The sequence below is a fragment of the Anopheles ziemanni genome, chromosome 2 (genome assembly GCF_943734765.1).
Source record: "Anopheles ziemanni chromosome 2, idAnoZiCoDA_A2_x.2, whole genome shotgun sequence".
NCBI lineage: Eukaryota > Metazoa > Arthropoda > Insecta > Diptera > Culicidae > Anopheles > Anopheles ziemanni.
The window spans coordinates 20,523,873-20,543,534 of NC_080705.1; the positions used below are offsets into that span (position 1 = coordinate 20,523,873).

Here is a 19,662-nt window from a genome sequence, read left to right on the forward strand (position 1 = left end):
TTGCGGTGTGTGGAGCCGCGGTCGTGCTCGGCCTCCATCGCCCCCTTCTCCCCCACCCGCAGGTCGAGCAAATGCAACGCCAGTCGCGCACACACCGTTAAAGGATTAGCGTCGATTTTAAGCCGTTTTATGAATGTATTTATTTTATCTTTCGTATGCTGCCGTCGGCCCCGGTCCCAGGTCGGGTTCGAACCCGATCGAACCACGGGATGGATTGGGATGGATTCGGCGAGTTCATCAGATGGATGGATGGACGTTTGGCGAACCCCATCGGATTCCGCTGGCCGAGTTTCTATCGGGAAGGGAAGCATGTGCGGAGGATTGCGACAACTTGGGGTTGTTTTATTCCTTCTATTCAATGTGAGCTGCATCAGCATGCCGGCTTAGCCATTCTGTTGCCACCGATCTTACAGTCACGTACAGAACGGGTGCGCTACTAGTTTATTTAGACAAATTTTATACAATTTGGTAGGAATTTTAATTTTTCCAAAAACTGTATGTTATTGAGAAATGTAGTAGGAGGAGTAAAAATAGAAGGAGATGAGAGCCGACTTTTCCTTATCCCTTTAAAGTATTCTTCGTTTGTTATTGTCTTAAACATATTTCCCTTTTATTTTGCCAAAAAGAAAAATTTCTGTGATAAATTAAAAATGTCCAAATTAAATCAAATTCATGTTAGTTTACGAGTCCTACACTTTTCCTGCGCTTCACCGTACATTCCTAATTAAACGAAGAATTGTTTGCTTCGGCCGTAGTTCATTTCAACATATTTAGATGTTTATATTATGTTTATTTTGATTCCACCCGCTTTTCCACCGCCCTGCCAACCATCTCTCCTTCATTCCCGCTCCTCTCGAACCGACGCGGAAAGGCCAAATTATTCAAACAAATCCTCCAACGTCGGCTTACGCCGAGGTATCCCATCTGTTCGGGGCGTTCGCGCAACTTTAGCAATGCAAATTTCTGCATTCCGGTGCACATTTTTTTCCCCCAACCTCGAGATTTTGTTTTTGTTTTCGTTGATGCAGGGCATCACAATCACAAGCTATCCCAGGATGACCGACCGGGGGTTTGCGGCATCGGTTTCCCAGCCGTTTCCTTCCATTTACGAGCGGATCGTTATTCATTACCGATCGGTTTAATGATGGATATATTTTTCGATTTTTTGTTTATTTCGTTGTGTGGGAGTGGGAGAAGGGTAGGGGGGGATTATTAATAATATGCATTTTGCTTCGTTTAACAGGTTTTGTTTGTTTTACGGCTCGCTCGGATGTCGAGTGGGAGCGACGTAAGTGTTCATTGAGAATGATCGATCGAAGATCGTGTGAATAATTCAGCTTAGCTTGTGGTTTTTACTTTTTGATGGTTTTTGTGGTTTGTGAAAGATTTGTGGCTTTTAAAAATAGTTTAGTTATTTTATAATTTAAATAAAATGTTTACGAAGTAGTAAATACGTTTCTCACTTCATCAACGATTATACTTACATGCAACGAATAATTCTTATAACAAACAATAGCTTGAGAGTGATTTTATGAGTCATCCCTTCTCTCTTCCCTCCCCCTTCCCTCTGTAAGACGCACATCCGGCGTCCTTTCTCCTCCCCAGGGCAACAGGCCACTCATTAGTTGCCTTTTTCGTGAAGTGTGAAGTGAAGAGCAAACGTTGGCCACTCGTCGACGCCCGGTCGGAGTGGGTTTGGGCGTCGTCTCGAATGTTTGATCGAGCCTGAAGCAAGTCGACCATCCTTTCTTTCGTCCGTTCGCTCGTTTGGTGCCACCTTGAAATATTTATCCGCAAACAGCGCCAGCCGCGGGACCCTTCGCGACCCTCTTCTGGCCCGATAGTCCATAGGCCACACCGGTAGCCTGGCGAGGCCCAGACTAATTGGGGAAGCCAGTGCACGCAAACACGGCGACACAACACCCAATGCCGATCGTGTCCCCCGGGCGCTTCGCCTGGTGGTGTTAAACCGGCGGTAATCGTGCGTGGAAAATTGTCTAAACAACGAGCATCGCTCCGTCGCCCGAAATGATCACTAATTAACATGTAAATGATGGCCGCGTCCGCCAGGGGTGGTCCTCCGATCGTGGTGGCATTCTCGACCCCCATACCAGTGTGTGTGCGCGTGTGTGTGTGTGTCTGGGGTTTATCAAACAGGGCTGGTCGCTTGTCGCTGTTGCTGCTGTTGCTGCAGTTACGCACCATAATCGGTAGCCAGGTGACACCTAAAAGCTTTTAGGCAAATGAACACACGGCCGCACGAGGCGCAGGCGCTGAGGATTCCTTGTTCGGACTTTGAACAGATTATTTGAGATTTGAGCCCGCAGCGCACCTTGGCGACGTTTATGTGCGCTGAGGTGTTTGAAATATGTATTTGACCACCAAACAAACGCGTCTCGGTGCTACTCGGGGAGGCATAACGGTGGAAACCAATTAGGACGAAGAGCAGAAAAAACAATAAAAGAATGTTGAAGAAACAGGAAGAGAAAAGTAATGTTTGAGGTGTAGAGTCTCACGAGTATTCACAAACACCAACTCATGTTCCTTATTAGAGGCATGATAGCTAAAGATTGTATAAAGGTTTAACTTATTCTTTATGAAAAGTCATGCTAGGGTCGTTTAAATTTAGATTTTCGAAGCAACACATTTGTAAACAAAGTTTATTTGCTACGTGATCGTGACCAATTTGTTGACAATCGTGACAGGTGACAATTGGTGAATAACTTATCATTTCAGAGGTAGAGTACAAGAAGCACTAATGATAAGTCCAACATAAGGTGAGGCCAAAGGCTATCAGAAAAGTAATTAATTTTGGAATTCCAATCTGCATGGTTTCACTTAAATGTAATAAAGTTGCTATGAATTGTATTTACTCAAACATTTTTTACCGCTTTTATTCCCAACATCTTGTAAGCAAAAATAATTTAAAAATTAGCTTAGTGCACGATGTTGTTCAAAACACATAATTTATTACTGTTTTCGAAGAAAAGTGTTGGCAATAACATTTCCAACGATGCATGTTTTGCCGCCAATAGGATTAGCGAAACATTCCCTCAACGTGATAAAACTATTAATCGTGCATACATCAACCTCCAATCGGTATTAACCGTAATTTATCATGACACGATTGAAACGGAAAAGAGTTCCACTTAATCTTCGGGTCTTACGTAAACCAAAGCAATACGCCACTCCCCGGGCCGGACATTGTTAGCTTAGGACTTCCAAACGAGTCTCAAACATTGTGCATCGAACAAATCCCATAAAGTATTTTTCTTTTCAATTAGAGCACGAATCGTGAGCAGTGCTTGTGAAGGGAGTAAAGTAAAGTCAGAAAGGGTGCCCTTTTTTCGTCTAAAAGGTAAATATTACCCGCTCGGCAAAGGTGCTGGAGCCGCTGAAATACGACACCTTCGTCCGAAAGCGCACCAATTTTAACCAATTAAATGCTCGCAAAGCCTGTCGCGAGGATTAACTGTCCATCGAGTGCATAAACATGCGTTCGAGTGAGTGTCCAAAGGGATAAGGGCCAAGGGACGGCTTTGGGGTTGTAACGAACCGCCCAACAATTACCCAACACTCGATCGCGGGCACAATACTGTATTGTGGTTGGCCTCGCGATCGTACAATAGTCGGGCGGGTTTCGACTTTCGGAAAAGTTCAGTTGGAAAGAAAGAAATTTATATCTTTCATTTACCCACCCACCGACCGGGGTCGTTTTCCACTCCCACCTACACACCCCCATTGTGTAATGATATATAACTATATCACGCACAACATAATCACATTAATATTCACCTTAACAACACCCGGCACCCGAGGTGATCTTTTCTAGCCGTTCCGAGCGATCTTTCAGCCGGGAAATGGACGGTACGAGGCCGCGCGAAAAACCCGCTCCCACGTGAGAGCGCGGCCTCTCCGTGGTCGTGTAATAAACTACGTGTAAATGGAACTGTGGGCACGAGATGCATGTGGTGCAGTTGGAAAAACGTTCATGGTGAACGTTCCTCGGTATGTATCTACAGTGCCATACAATGTCCAGTGCAGATGGAGAACCGTGCGGCGGGTTTTCCTTTTACCTCTTTACTCCGGAGAAGGCTTAGAAAGAAAACGAACCGAAACCAAGCTAAAGCAGTATTTGAGGGTGAACTCCCAGCCTCCTTCGGTTCCATAAATAATTCGTTATTAAATTAACGCCTCGAAGCGTTGTGATTTAAACAATTGAAACATACATTTGTTAAATGATTACATGATTCGTATGTGCACGTTTCTGCCCGCTTGTTTGCTTGCAGTTTTTTCACACACTGAAAGTGCTGCAAAAGGCACCTTGAAACCAACCCATTTTGTCCAAACGTTTCGCATAAACATATATTTATTTATACACACACAAATAAGCACTGTGGACCGGATTGTTTGTGCCTTTCATCTTATGCTTGTTCTCTTGCAGCATGCCACGATCGCCATGTATTACAATGTTCGAATCATGTGATTCTGTAATACATCGATTAAAACAGACCGACGTTAGCAGCTCGTACATGTTTGAGAAAAACGTTTTCTCTTCCAAAGTCGCTCAAAATACTTTCGCTATCGTTTGGAAGCGATGATAATCAAAGGAATTTTATTTACAAACATCAACACAATGGCTTTGTGACTTTCATAAATCGTTGCCATTTGAATTTCTGAGCATCGAAATTATAATAAAGTAATAATATGGAATAAATATTGATCGTATCGCCACTTGATTGCCTTCCGATAGGAGACAAGGCTTTTCGGTGGGCTTTCACTCGTAACGTAACGGAAAAAATGGCTGCTACGACTGAAACTTGTCCCAAAGCGGAAGCTCAACGCCATCTGCGATAAATATGGCTCTATTAGAGGCCCTAATGAAATCGTTAACCGCTAAACGCTGGCAATAAATCGACTCGGGACGCTCGCAACTAAAGCCACATGGCATCCGACCAGAAATGCTCGCACCGACCACTCCGCCGGCGGAAAAGTTTCACCTACGCACCCAAGCCAGCCCGAAAGCGGGCAACCACCAGTGTCGAAATAAAACGAAACACGGAAGCAGAGAGTTTAATAAAATGTAATCTCATACTTTCCCGGGCACCGCGAATTCCAAAACGCCACGCAACGACATCAAATTCCTCCCGTAAAAACCGCTCCAACGACGAAAACCGCGGAATAATTAGCGCTCACCCTCCAGAGGCGCGGAGAAATGGCTAGAAGAACCTAGCCAATCCCAAAACTCCGAAGGAGGTAAATTTATGCATCACCATTTACCCACTCGCGAGGCTGGAAGGCGTGCTTTGATTGCTATCGAAACATGAATACTCACAAGTTTTGTGCCTGTTTCGTAATAATTTGCCTTTTCATTTGCATGCCAACTCCGGTGGGGCCGGGGGCGGGCGTGGGCGCAAGAAGGTGGCCGCACGATGGATCCAAAATGGAGGCGCTCGTCAACCTTGCCTTTTCCTCGCCGATTGTGTGTGTGTGTCCGCCTTCGATTCCATAAATTCATAACTTAATTTCGGGTCTGAGTCGCTATCGGCTGAAGCAGTCTCAAACCGAAAAATGTCGTTTCACCCACGCGGTCGATTCTAATGTGACCCGAGCACGACATTTGAGGTTAATCCATCTTTTAAGTTGTGTGCAATTTCCCCCAAAAGCATCGATGTTTGCTATGATTACCAATGGTTGTGGTTGTGTCACATAATTTTCTGTTTTCTACATTTCAAATAAAAAAGTTGTAGTATTTACAAACATTTGAAATATATCTACCGTACTTCCTAAAGGCACTCAAGACAAACAATCGTCCGCTTACAGTAAATTCCATCATACACTTAGGCAGGTAATTACTAGACCATTTTGAAAGCGAGCAATAGTCAAACCAACTCCCTCCCCCCCGGAAAACCCACACCCAAACAGCCAACCCTAAAGCCAATCCGAGGGCGCGAACGAGTCTGTTGCGTGCCCGAAGGTGCTTAAGGTGCAATGAGGTCGTGGATAAGCGATAGTTTGTGAGTGATTTTCATTTGTTTTTGTAGCTCTCGCAAGCGTCGTTTTCTGACATTTCTTAACTTCGGGTTCCGCCATAATGAAGCAATTGCTTCCGGTAATCGATCCGCTTCGTTGGAGTGCTGCTGATAATGGAAATGAGGTGTTGCATTTTTCTTTTTTTTTAAGAAAAGAAGCATAATTCTTAACGCAAATGTAGAGCTCATTTAAAGTTGAATGTTCAGCACACACTGAATTTTTATAATAAAACAATCTAAAATATCAAAGTTCAGGTGTATGCTTATCTTTAAAATATTTATACAAACCAACAAAGTACCAACAAAGCCACTGTTACATCAACCTTTGCAAGAGATCAACCACCTTCGGCATTCACTTACCTGAAACTTCCTTCGTCGTTAAGAAAGAGACCCCCATGGGGAGTTTATTTTCATGCGGTTCAGTTTTTCTTTTCTTTCCACCACCTTCATCAAGAAACGCCCAACACGCAAGCCACATTTGAACAATTTTAATTGAACTATGAATATTTTATTTTTCCAAGTAAATTTTCCTCCAGCTGCCACTGCATTACGTGTTTTGGTTTACTTTTTTTCTCGATTAGTAGCTACTTGCAAACGGTGTGTGTGTTGTGTGTTTTGTTTTTCCGTCCGATTCGTGTCGTCCACCGCGAATGGTACGAACTTTGGACGGGTGGTTGGAAAAACAAACGTCGTTAGTTTTTCATTTCGATCGCAACAGAAGAAAAGAAACGAGCAGTTAGAACAACTGTAACTGAAATAACTTCGGGTAAATAATTGAACGATCAAACAAACTTGTTCCTCGGCGCTGCTTTGGGGCTGCTAAATTGTCCATGAAATAGTAGGCAATTATAACGTGAGATATTTTTACAAGTTACGTCAGATATGGCTTAATTTTGTTCCTGCTGCTCTTCGCTCGGTTTGGGGAAAACTTTTTCCGCTTTGATTGCAAACTGGACGCATTCTTTTGATAAGTTCATTTACAACGCTTTACAACTGGGATTGCGATAGATACGATGAGAGGAAAAGAGAAGGGTGGAGCAGATTACTGAATAATAAATTAAAACTGCTGCTTTTCCTTCCACAAACTGTACACGCTAATGTAGGTATTTTATATGTAAATGGTTTACCAACGATCCGTTTTCAGCCACGGATCGCAAAGGGATAGTACAATACTTGCTACAGTAGTCAATTATTTAGATATCACAGATATTTCACTTCTTTACAACTCCTTCCCTTTCGTATTGCCATGGTTTGATTTTTCCTCGAAGGATGTTCGAACAAAAATTTAAATAACGCAAAATGAATAGTTTGTTTCAGTAAACAAGTTGAGATTTGTCTTCCGCCCGGAAGGGACGGTCAGCTTCTTGGTGTGAATCAGAAATTCAACAAAATAAAAATCGATCACAAAGCAGAAACATCTGATGAAGAAACTCAACAAAACCATTTGTCCTAACAATCATCTGCTCGAAACCATCACCTCAAAAGTCTCTTAAAAAGTGGCAAAACATTCGCCACCGCTTCCACCCCGGCTCCACTTTCACGCGTTAGCTACGGCGGCCGAAACTGCTGCCGGTCCTGCCGATCCGGTCCGGGATTCGGCTGCGGCCGCCGCTGCCGCCTGCATCTCCTGCAGTTCCTCTTCCTCGCGGGTCAACGGGACCGTCGAGTGATTGTATAGACCCTGGGCCATCAGCTGCAGGGCGAGCGGGTTCTTCTGGCCGGACGACTTCTTGATCTTGGCCCGCTTGTTCTGGAACCAGATTTTGATCTGCGCCTCGTTCAGGCCCAGCTCGGCGCTAAGCTGCTGCCGGCGACGCTCGGTTAGGTAACGATTTTCCGCAAACTCGTGCTGCGAAGGAATGTAAAACATAGAAAGAGAGGTTTTAAATTATGAAAATAATAATATCTAAAGACACGTAAATGGTTTCATTTGAGAAAGAAAACAAACTGAGAAGAACGTGGAAGACGAACGGAAAATAGTAAAAAATAGTAAACACTAAAACTTCACGTTTAGCTCCATCAAACTAGAAAAATCAACGATCGAATGCTAAGCTTAAGTCAATATACATATTTTCACCGTTAAACAAACAAACTTGCACTTGTGCGTTAAACGTCTCAAATGCGACAATAAAATTAGGCTACTTAGAACCAATTTAAATCAGAACTCGACAACCACCGAACAAACCGTGCTCCGTATTTTTCACCTCCATGTTAAATTTCACAGTGCCGTGAGCTCCAATTCCGAATAGAACAGAAGGGGTAGTAGAACTAGAACCGGACCTACCTTCAACCGTGCCAGCTGGGGTCCACTGAACGCCGTCCGGGGTCGTTTGTCGTCCGCGAGCGCGGCGGCCGCCTGCTGAGCCGCGGCCGTCTTTTCCGCGGGGGTTTTCTTTGGTTTTCGTGTCCGTGGACCTGCGAAGGGAAACGAGGCGATTTAGGCGCGAGTGTTGAATGTGTAGTAAGCACAGCATTTAAGAAAAGCCCCAGAAAAGCCGTGGCTCAAGCGACCAACAATCGAACGGTAGCGATGCGTGGTAATTGATGTACAAATAGTTGCACTGCGCAACCTTTTTCCTTTTTTTTTTGTTTGAAAGACGCCCTAAAAGACCCCCTAAGGTCCCACCGTCCACAGATACCACACTTTCCGGCAGCGCCGGAAGTTGGCCCCAAAAAATCGTCATCTGGAGACCACCGAGGTGGCTGAGAAGATTTCCTCTCGTATTTGTTTTGAGCTCTTCTCGAGTGTTCGTCCGCGCGATGGGTGCGCTATGGCGCCTCAAGGTAGTTCAAACCCTCCCGACCCCTCCTTCACCGATTCCCCTGCCAAACGCCCCTGTTTTTTTCATATCTCCAAGCGCCAGCTGGGAATCTTTTCTCCATCAGGCAGAACTCTTCAGCGCGCGTTAGCCGGGAAATTCCTCGAGGGCTCGAGTGGCGGGGCAAACGCGGAAAGTGAACATTACCCGGTAAAACTCGTTAAACTAACAATCGTTAAAAAGAAATGTAAGAACACAAACAGCACACACACACAGACACACACGCCTCAATGCCACAAGAACCATTTCACTGCACCGGGCATTGTGAGCCCATCTTGTTATGGATCGTTTGTTGTTTGCTTTTCCGAAAGATGTAAAACGAAAAGTTCCTGCTCCTTCTCTTCGAGGACCGCTCCCTTCCCCCCTTGGTCCAGCGTCACGTACACAGATTGTCTAGGCAGGAATAATAACTGGCCCAACTCGGTGGGATTTGTGTTTGTTTATCATATACTTGAACCGCTCAACTCCCCTTCAACCCCGTGGCATCATGCGATCGAAAACGGATTGGTCTCTTTGGTTTTTTTCTTTACCTCGATCGGATCGGATGTGAACCACGAGCGATGCATTAATTTATGCGCGCGACGATGACGTTACAGGGCATCATAAACGCCAACGATGAAATCCTTTTTTCCCATTGGGACAAGAGGTTACGTGTGCCATCGATTGAGCTCTCGTGCATTTTCCCAGAACACTTCCCGCGAAGGAAAGCAAAAAAGTGATGTTCCCAAGGACCTTCCAGGCCAGTAACACTACATGCCCATGAACTGTGCCATACTGTTTGTGGAACCGATCAGTTGAGAAAACATTGGATCGTATTAGAAACCCGAAATCAGAGAGAAAAACGACTTCGAAAAGCATCATCCCGCAACGACATCGGTCATTGAAACACATGGAACAAGGAGAAAAAAGGTGTGAATGGATTGGGAGATCGTTTGTGTTGTTTTACGTGTCCGTTTCTTTGTTTTTCCCTCGCTTCCTCCCACCACTGACATTGTTGTCCCTCCGTCGCCCCCGGAATGATGGTGATGGAAGATAGAAAGAAATGTTGTCGAATGTTACACGACGGCTTGTTGGAGCGTATGCCGTGTTTCACGACTGTTTGATGGAAACTCTCGTCCATGTTGTACGCGGAAACGATCGCCAAAGGTGGTGATGATGTATGACCGGGCATATTTAATCGATCTCATTACACCGCCCGGTCGTGTTCGGTCGTGGGTGAAAATTGTGTTGCCAAGTTGGTGGGAAAAGGTTACAACCGAGATAACGATCTATCTAAAAATATCGAGGACGTGTGTTAGGTTCGAGGAAAATTAGACCATCTTGATACTATCACAAGCGACGAACAAAAGTGACTATGACAAAAGTGGAAAACATTTCCGGAATCATTTTAACATTTGCTTTATTCCTTCCAGTATATAAAAAATGGATTTAAACAAAAAGTATGGTCAATTGTGACAAACAGCTTTGACTTATTCTACCAACGGGAAAAAACAGGTCTGCAAATGTTAAGTCCTCAGCTGCAAAACAGCATTTCTCAAACACCACCTCGATCGCTCCGAAACGTCCATAAATCAAACATTCAATATATGAACCAATTTGTCGTGCCATAAACTTCTCCCGGCGGCGATTTTTCCGCGTGTAAAAATGACCAACGTTCGTCTAACCGGAGGGAGACGCCTGACCGCACAAGATAAATTCCCGGCATGTTGGTACCGAAGCCAGGGAGGAGCGTAAGCACGCGGACAAAGATCGCATGTTTGCTGGCCTTCGCTCCTCCGTCACTCGCTTCCGGGCCAGGTCCGTGGAGGCCGCCGAGTTGCCACCAGTCGTCGTGGGTGGTCGCGATCGAGTGGAAAACTCCGAGGAAATTCACAACGACTCCCTCGGGAGCAGCTGGGAGGGCTTCTGAGCTGCCCGGTCTTAGGCGGATCGTAAGTTTGTCCAATTAGCATTCCAAACTACCGATCGGTAACGTTCCCCGGTTCGGTCCGGTCCTCCTCTGGGTTGGGTTTCGCTTTACAGGCGGCAATTAATTGTTTTTGATTTCATAAACGATGTTTTATTACTTCATTCGGTTAGGATCGCCTTGCAACTATTTCATATAGCTACAAACGTCTATCCTTCTCCAGTTTTATGATCCCTCTTATTCCAGAAAGAGAGTCTAGGAAACAACGATTTATATCTCATAGGTGTGGTAATTAGTCAATTCTCTTGATCCACTCTTATGCGGTTTTATTTGCTAGGAATGAATGCTCTAGTATGAACCTGCTTTCAGTTTTAAGTGAATGCTGTTTGACCGATTCCCTTCCTCTCACATCGTATGTTTCTGTTCGTGCTTGGAGTTGTCTAATCCTTCTTTCGATAATCATGTTCCTTGTTCTATATCATGTCCACAAACAGTCCAAAGCCGTCTATTTCAATCTGTTTACTTTAGACCATCTTCTCCAAACACACGAAGAATAGATCGATTGAGAAGATCGTGTTTGCTTTTCGCTTCACACCATTTTACCCGTGCAATAGTTGTAATTCGTGAAGAAATAGAATAGATAGAACAACCACCATGGGGAACACCTCTTCACCCGGTCAAAATCGGTAACTTATTTGCTTTCGTTTCACCTTTATGCTGAAGATGTTTGGTTAGCATCGGGGGAAGGAAAGGTTATGTTCTCCGGTGTTCGTTTGCTTGATTCGTTTGCGTGATCGAATCGAAGAACACTCGAAGGCAACAACAAAAAAGGCGTTTCCGACGTGCGAGCCACGCAAACACTCGATGCATTGTTAGATGAATGAGTCATTGCTATTGAATGCATTGTGGATAAACTTTATGACTTATGAAAAACACCAGGGTGCTAATAATAAGAAGCTGTTTTTATAGTGTCCAGCCAATAAGGAAATTTGTTTTTATTGAGATCATTTTCTTTATTATCTAATGAAAGAGAGAAATCGGTATTTAAAGAAATCATCCGTTATTAAATATTTTATGATTATATTCATTATCACCAGCAGTGTTTTATTTGCCCTCGCAATTTAAATTGAAGTATTTTAAGAAGTTTGTGTGGTATTTTTCATTAGTATGGATTTGTTTCTGTGTGTTTTGTCTAATTAATTTTCTCAAATAGAGATTGCTTGAAATATGTATACACTTTAATCTAAATATTTTGAAGTGGTAGTTTGTACGTTTAGTTTTATTTAAACGAAATAAATGTTTCGCTGCGTTGAATACTTTTCCACAATCTTGACCACCATTTATGCCATGGTATGGAATTGTCAGCAACATATTTACCACCAGAAAGATCCATTTCCTTCGACGTTCGCTGGTGATAAGCAAAGTAATTTGTCGGATCTCAATCATCCGACCATTCTCTCGATCCTTTTTTGTGCTCCCCCTTATCCCGTTATCGATCTGCTCCAGGATTGGACGAGGAATCTCGTGACTTAATGTTCGCCATTCTCGGGTGCACCCTGTGCGCACCGTACAGGGCCTTATTAGTGTCCGTTTTTGTCCTGTTATATATATTTGCTCTCTCTCTCTTTTGCTCTTGCTTTTTCGCCCTCCTTGATATTCCTCCCACATTTTTCCAACCGATCCACATTCGCCATCCACATTCTTCGAGACCTCCCCGTTACATACGTGTGTCCATCCCGTTCATCTGTTTCTTCCCCTCCTTCTCTCCGCCGCCAACAGAACCCAGTTGTCTCCGAGATGCGGCGCATCTCCCTCAAGCGACCGAAATAAGACAAAATCAAGATACACGGCTCGCGAACCTCGGAATCCCCCGGCCCGATCCCGATCGGCCGACGTGGGTGGTCTCGCATATTAACCGGAATTCTTTCATATCGCTTTATTGTAATTGCTCCTGACGGCCTGAAAGCGGCCCTCGCGCGCCAGGTGAAGGGGAGAAAGGATTCGAGAAAAATTATCCGAGCTCTCGTTATTGCACCGGTATCACCCACCGTCACCGGGATTGGGATGCAGTTTGTTGTTTGTTGGGGTGTTTCGTTGTTTTGTTTTGTTTTCGTTTTGCATGGCAACCCTCATGATCGTGTTCGCAATCAGCATCGGCATGTCGGTGATGGGAATGCTGTGGCATCAGTTTGCCCCGTTGTGGGCTCCACTTTTGGGAGAGCCGAACCATATACGAACGTATGGTAACGAAGGTTTTATCATTGTTGTTTGTTGTCTTTTTTTCACCCGCTCTTGCGAAAGGAAAATTGCAATTTTCAGCGACAGGTCGAAGTGGATCAACGAGAAAAATGTTGATTATCAATTACTAAAATGATCAACTGTCACATTCATGGAAAGGTTTCAGATATGCAAAACTCTTTAATGAAAAATATACAGTTACGTTATTATTTCCTTTTTGAACCTTAAAGACTGGTTGCGAGTCTGAAAATGAATGTGACCTACTTTACAAAAAATCGTCATAAATTCGCCTAAAGACAAAATCTATATTACTTCGAGATTAAACAACAATCTTTAAAATGCTTCCATCCGTTGTAATCTCCTTCTTAAAGCCTTCGTTTCTGTTGCTTTCGTGGTGGTCTGACTAATCGATAGTTTATTGATTTTACCAAACCCGAAAGCAATCCTAGTCCAGTCCAGTCACTCGATGCAAATAACAGCAGTAACATTTATATCACAAAATCATCACACAGGACTCAACAAGCCACGTTTCCCCTACCCTCCCCATCAAGGGAGGAATTTTCTAATTAAAACTTAAAACAATTAATTAAATCGAAAACTGTTCAATCTCAAGCTGCTTTCCCATAGCCGAGCCCAGGGTTGGAGCACGCTCTCGGAATGTGCTGTGAGTCATCCGACGATCGTGTTGTAAGTGTGATTCTCGGTCCAGTCGATTCCAAGGCTCGGTATGTCTCAATCGATCGATGTCATCACAGTGTTGTGTCCATAAAAAGTATGACCGGATGTCTGCCACCCTTTGAACCGGCAAACCGAATCGGCTGCCAAATGGCTGCCAAATTAGAAAACGAAGCAAATGACTTGAGAATATTTAAATAACACACTCAGGTTCTCTTCGGTGAACGACGGTTTGGGAATCTTTCGACCATGACTGAGCATCGGTGCGAATAGAGCAATCGTTCCAAAGCGAACCATTTCCCATCCATGCTCGCCCGTTTCGAACGAGTCAGCAAAACGTTACAAATGAAACAATTTGGTGTTCGTCTTTGGATAGACTTTGCAACACTTTGGCACTGGAGTGCCTAAAAATTGAAACCACAAACTGTAAGCTCTCTTCCTTCACGCAAGGACCTTCGGAGGTATTCCTCTTAAGAAGCATCCATTTTCCAAAAGGGGTGCAGTAGAATGAGAAGTCTTTCCATGGGTTTCCCGGTGGAAAGCATCCTTTGCAAACCGTCCGGGAAATGAATGAAGACGAGAAATTAGCCACCACTTTCGGGGTGAGCAAAATGAGACGACAATTTAGGGGGTTGAAAAATGCTCCAGGAAAGAGCTATCCGACACAGAGTTTCGAGGGCCTTCGAAAGCAACGTTTTCCTTCACGCGTTCGGGGGTTTCGGTGAGTACTACATACTCCTACTATCGAAAGGAACTTCGACGTCGTAGAAGTGGTTCCAAAAATTCATCTTCTTACCGAGCGGCAGTGGATGGAGAACTTAACCGGCAGTTAAGTCACCGCAATGGCAATTGAAAGTAACGATACTCTTCGACATTTGACTGGGGCCCTTCTCCGGCGTCCCGACGAACGAGCTGCTGATTCATGTACCGGTGAGTTATTTGACTAAAATTTAAATGCTTAATTGCTTCGGCCGGGAGCTGGAGGACCCACCGACAAGAAATGGGAGAGTAATGAGCAACATAAATCTTCCCACCGTAAAATCTAACAACGCTCGTAAACGAGTCTCGAACGAAGCGGGAGGGAGTCCGCTGAGGGTTCGGTGGATGAGCTAAATACTCCACAGCTTCTTTTTCGTCTCCTAAGGAACGGGGGTTCAACTCAATCCGGCTACCATCTTTGAAGACGTTGAATGTGGCTTGAAACTCCAAGTCGTTTCAAGTGGAAGTCCGTGCCAAAAGTTTCTAGCGCCAAACAAGAAACAATTTCCTCGAGAGCGCACTTTTCCGCCTTCGGTGTTTTTGAGGTCGAAAGCTTACATCCGGCCCGAGCGTCGAAGTAAGACAACTCGATCAGCATAAATAACAATCACCTTTGCAACAGTTCCGGCAACATCAGTCCCGATTGGATGGGTTCGAAATTTGAGTGGTTCATTCGTTTCTTTATCTCGATCCGGCGCTCCGTTGTTGTGCTTCTCGAGCCGACACACCTACGGATCCGATCTTCAAGCAAAAGGGGCCCTAAGACTCAGGTTAGACCTGCCCTCCTTCTTCTTACATACACACACACACAGAAAGGAGTGGGGGGTTCGCGTGGTGGGCGCGATAAAATACACTTCACCCACAACAGAGATGTCAAACAAATCACACGAATTAAGCCATTTTATAGCACAACAACAACAATGGCGGCGTCTCAAGCGTCGGTGATTGCGATTGATTACGAAAGGCTCAACGTTCGCGCGTACTTCAAATGCCCGTTAGGTGGGAGGTGTTAAATGTGATTTAATTAGCATTCCGAGCTTAGGATGCGAGGTTGCGTTTGCGTGCCACGGTATCGAGTGGAAATTGTGCTATTAAATATGCATCTCGGAAAGGGGTTTTGCTCGGATGCTCAAGTCTTGCGGACGTAAATTGAATCGATTTTCACAAGCAGCGATTGACAAATTACTTGAAATTCGATTATCGCCATCGATTTCCCAATTATGAAGGCTCTGCCAATCCGAAGCTGTTAGCATGTTGATGTGAACATCTTTTTCGTAATCCATTTGCAACATTAACATGAAATGAAAAATGATGACATAGCGTTAAATTTGTTTGCCAATTTGTGAAAAGTGATTTGCAAATGTGCAAAAATTGCAATCTAAAAGGGTTTAACAAAACAGAAAAGCTGTTTATTTTACATAACGCAATCAACCCTATCTCCTTTCTTACGTAACGCACCAGCCGTATTTTCTGGGCAGGATTTCAAGCACAGATAAATCCCTGAAACACGTACGGGTATGGTTCGGTGACATGCCATTCTTCATTTTCACTCGCTAAACCGCAAACCTGGCGACACTCAATGAATCTTCAAATTCCTGCCAAACCTTTCCACCTTTTCGTGGGCTTGCCACCTATGTGGCGTGTTTTGCCATCGTTTCACATGAGCCCTTTTTTTCTCTTGCCTCCAAGACCCCTAGGTTGGTCGCTTGCCGACGGAAACATATTTAACCGACGCTTTCCGACACTCCCGACGACGGTTGACGGAGGAAAATTTCGCGAATCATTCACGTAAAATACCTACGACGGCGCATCTTCGTTGCCTTCGTCGGTCGCACCTTTTGGATACGAATAGCATCGAGCAACAGCAGGCAAAAGAGAAGGAATGGGAAAAACTACGGTACTTGAGCTCGAGCGAGGTGAAAATATTTCTAGCTTTAATTAACATTTTAAGCAACGGGTAAATTGAGCGTAACAATTAGCTCTCTATTTCGATTCCTGTGGCTTGGTGCCAGTTTCAAGGAAGCTGTTGGCTCAAATGTCACTAACTTGAGCATAAAAAAATGCTCTCGGGTTAAAGAGTGGCAAAGCAGATTCAATAAAACTAATCATTTTGATAAAACATAATTTTAAACCTTTTTCTCTATTTTCGATAAACAAAATGGAAGCAAAATGTATGTAACGTATATTGCAAAAATACACAGTGACTGTCGTTTGGGTAGTCCTAAAAACATTCAACATCATTTTCGCAATGATGCTGTAAATAATTTGAAATTAAGAGCACCGGTGAAAATGGATTAATTACATCGACCTGGCAGCTCGACAACGACAGTGCGAACAGAAGAGGGGCTGATCTCGGGTCCGAGCGGTCCAAGAAACGAACAGCAAAACGACATCGACCGTCCTCGCCCTGCCAAATCGTGACACGAACCGTGATGATGACGCACTGCGACGCATTCATCGGTAATTAAGCAAATGCACAACCTGCGATGCACCGACATGAAATGCAATCCCCGTGTTGCTGCTCCTGCTGCCGCTGTTGCCTGCACTTTCGTGCAAACGATTCGCCACGGGTGGCATCTACCGCCAGAGCACTAATTGCACGACGAAATCGCTGCCTGAAACCGGCGTGCTAAACGTGAACGTACGAGAGACGAAGTGGGTAAAAAAGAACGCAAATCGCAACTCCCATAACAAACCCCGAACAGGAACGAAATTCGCTGCAGATCGTGGTGTGTGGTCTTGATTTTCTGATGGATGGATCCTCTTCCAGTGTCTCGGGAGTGGTGCAGGGAAGAATGGGGAGGAATTGGGAAAGGTTGGCACAGTGCAGCCGAAGCCGGCGAGCGGCGATGACGAAACGGATAAAAATTAATTGCAAAAGGAAGCGGCAATTATTGACGTTGACATTTTCCTTCGGCAGACGGAAAAACTGCACCAGATACGGAGCCGTTCCTCAAGCTCCCGGGCATGAAACTGGGCTTCTGGGAGCCGTCGTGCTTTTGCACGCCGTCTGACGGTGTGCACTCGGCCGTGAAATGACAACACTCGAAGGTGGTGCGAAAATGAGACGTAAATGAGAAAGTTCCTCCAAAAGGTGGAATTTGCAACGAGTAGTTTTAAGCTGGTAAATTAACATAAATAAAACACATGCTATGTTCAATCACACCCGACAATTACATCGATTTTTCAATCATTCTATTTGTAATAAACTTTGGGTGTTGGTTTTGTTCAAAAAACGAAATATAAAAATGGAATAATTAATGAAACCCTCCAATGATGAAAATTGATAGTCAAAAAGATATCGGGTGGGTTTTAAAATAACAAACCGGTTTAAAAACGCCTTTCTGATCACATAATTACACCCGACAGTATCGATGCCGACGGCTGAAGAAAGGAACAAAACTGAAACCCGAATTAAGGACCCGGTTTCGTCGGAGGTGCAAACAGCGCACCACCCGTGTCCGACACTCGATACGTGACAATCTGTGTGATGTATGACATGAAAGTGATATTTTATTTTCTGCACATTTACGAGCGTCACACCTTTCCGTCCCGGCCAAGGCAAGGTGAAGCGCAAACGGTCGCCCAGATCACGCCTGTCAATAAATGTGTTAATATACTAATTAAAATTGATCCCTCGCTCACCCGAAACCACTTATTACTTCGATCCGAACAGATTTAAGCTCGGTTGACTCACTCAATCGAAGACATTCACGAGCGGGTTAATCCCGCGATCGACCGGGGGCAACATTTATCGGAAGTGACAACGGAATCACGCGTCGTTTGTGCGATCCGTGGCCTTCGGGGCTCGGTTGACGGCGTTGTTCGGCGTAACCGCAGCGCGAACGTGGATGCGTCTTTGGTCCGCCTGATCCTTGCGGACGGTGCAATCGATCCACCCCGGGACCCAAATCCCGATCAACCGGTGGGTGGGTTTGTGTGTGAGCACACGGGTTTCGCACGCTAATGCCATCGGACAGGGTGCAGGTGATGGCTTGATTCCGCAATCAACCGCAACAACATTGGGGGGAGGAGGGGCTGACAGGAGAATCACGGATTCAATGTTTTGTACTTACGAACAATCGAGATTTTTTGATCATCTTGCACCGATGTCTTGAAGGAGTTACTTACTTCTGCCTATAAAGAAATAAAAGGTAAATTTTTATTAGTTTTTTAAATGCAGAAAATAATTAAGCAACGTTAAAAAACGTTGCTATTGTTCAATATATTGTTGTGAAACATGTTTATTTAATATTTTTAAAAGTTTTAAAATCTTTCAAATTAAACTCTTAAACTTTCCAGCTACACAATCTTCTTAACTCTAGCAATGTTTTCTTCCCCCAAACCCGAGAACTTCTCAAAAAGTCATCCAATCCCTTACTCTATTGAGCGGAAAGATATTACCCCTGCATTGCGTTCACACTCCATTCACCACAAATTGCTTCCTCAAACCAGAAAGGCGAACATATTTTGCGAACATTTTCCTCCCCCATTGGAAGGCTTTCCAAGGCACCAACCGAAAGAATGTCTCCCGAATGTCTGAGGCACCAAACTGACCTTCAAACGGAAGCCGCCAAATGGCGTCGGTGTAATAAAGCAATAATAATCCCCAAATTAATCCAATAAAATGCTATTCACTGGCAACCGGAACGCCCGATTCCTTGATTGCCATTCTTAGCCCTCTCTCTCTCTCTCTGTCCCTCAGATATCAGGAAGATGAGCATGAAAACCTGTTAGCAGCGGGAGATTGTTCAACCGAAGTTTCATGAAGTTCCTTCGCCGTTATCTTCAAGGATGGAGGACGGGGTGGGGAAGAAACAAATATCCTTCCTGTGAACACGTGTTCCCGGTCGTCTTCATCGTGGGGTGGCTTAAATAAACAGTTTGGGGGATTTAAACTGTGTGTCGGTAGGGATTTGAGAGTGAAGCCCCGAAGGATGCTTACCCTTGCGCTCGAACAGGGAGTGTTTTAATCTTTATTGAATTACACGGCTATGAAGTGTTATTACCCGCCCAAGGTAGGAGAAGTCCGTTTGCAGGAGGGTCGCACCCCATAGAAAAGGGGTGGAAATATGTACTCTTTACGGCCTTTATCAAACAGTTGGCAGACAAGTGTTGTCGTTAGGGTTATGATTTTTCTATTTATTTAACGACGACGGTAGGAAGCATCCCATACCGTTCACCAGCGGTGTACAAATGTGATAAGAAGATGTGCCCTTGAAGGGGTTGCAGA

General features: G+C 44.5%; 1 protein-coding gene across 1 annotated transcript in view; it reads right to left on the reverse strand.

Annotated features, from left to right (window-relative positions):
• Window positions 1-7,569: 7,569 nt before the first annotated feature.
• LOC131281654 (homeobox protein invected) overlaps window positions 7,570-19,662 on the reverse strand; it is a 63,413-nt gene continuing 51,320 nt past the window's right edge. The window contains exons 4-5 of the mRNA XM_058311000.1: window positions 8,317-8,447; window positions 7,570-7,881 (exon numbers count right to left, since the gene is read on the reverse strand). Of these exons, the coding sequence (XP_058166983.1) occupies window positions 7,570-7,881; window positions 8,317-8,447 (443 nt within the window). The remainder of the gene's footprint in view (window positions 7,882-8,316; window positions 8,448-19,662) is intronic.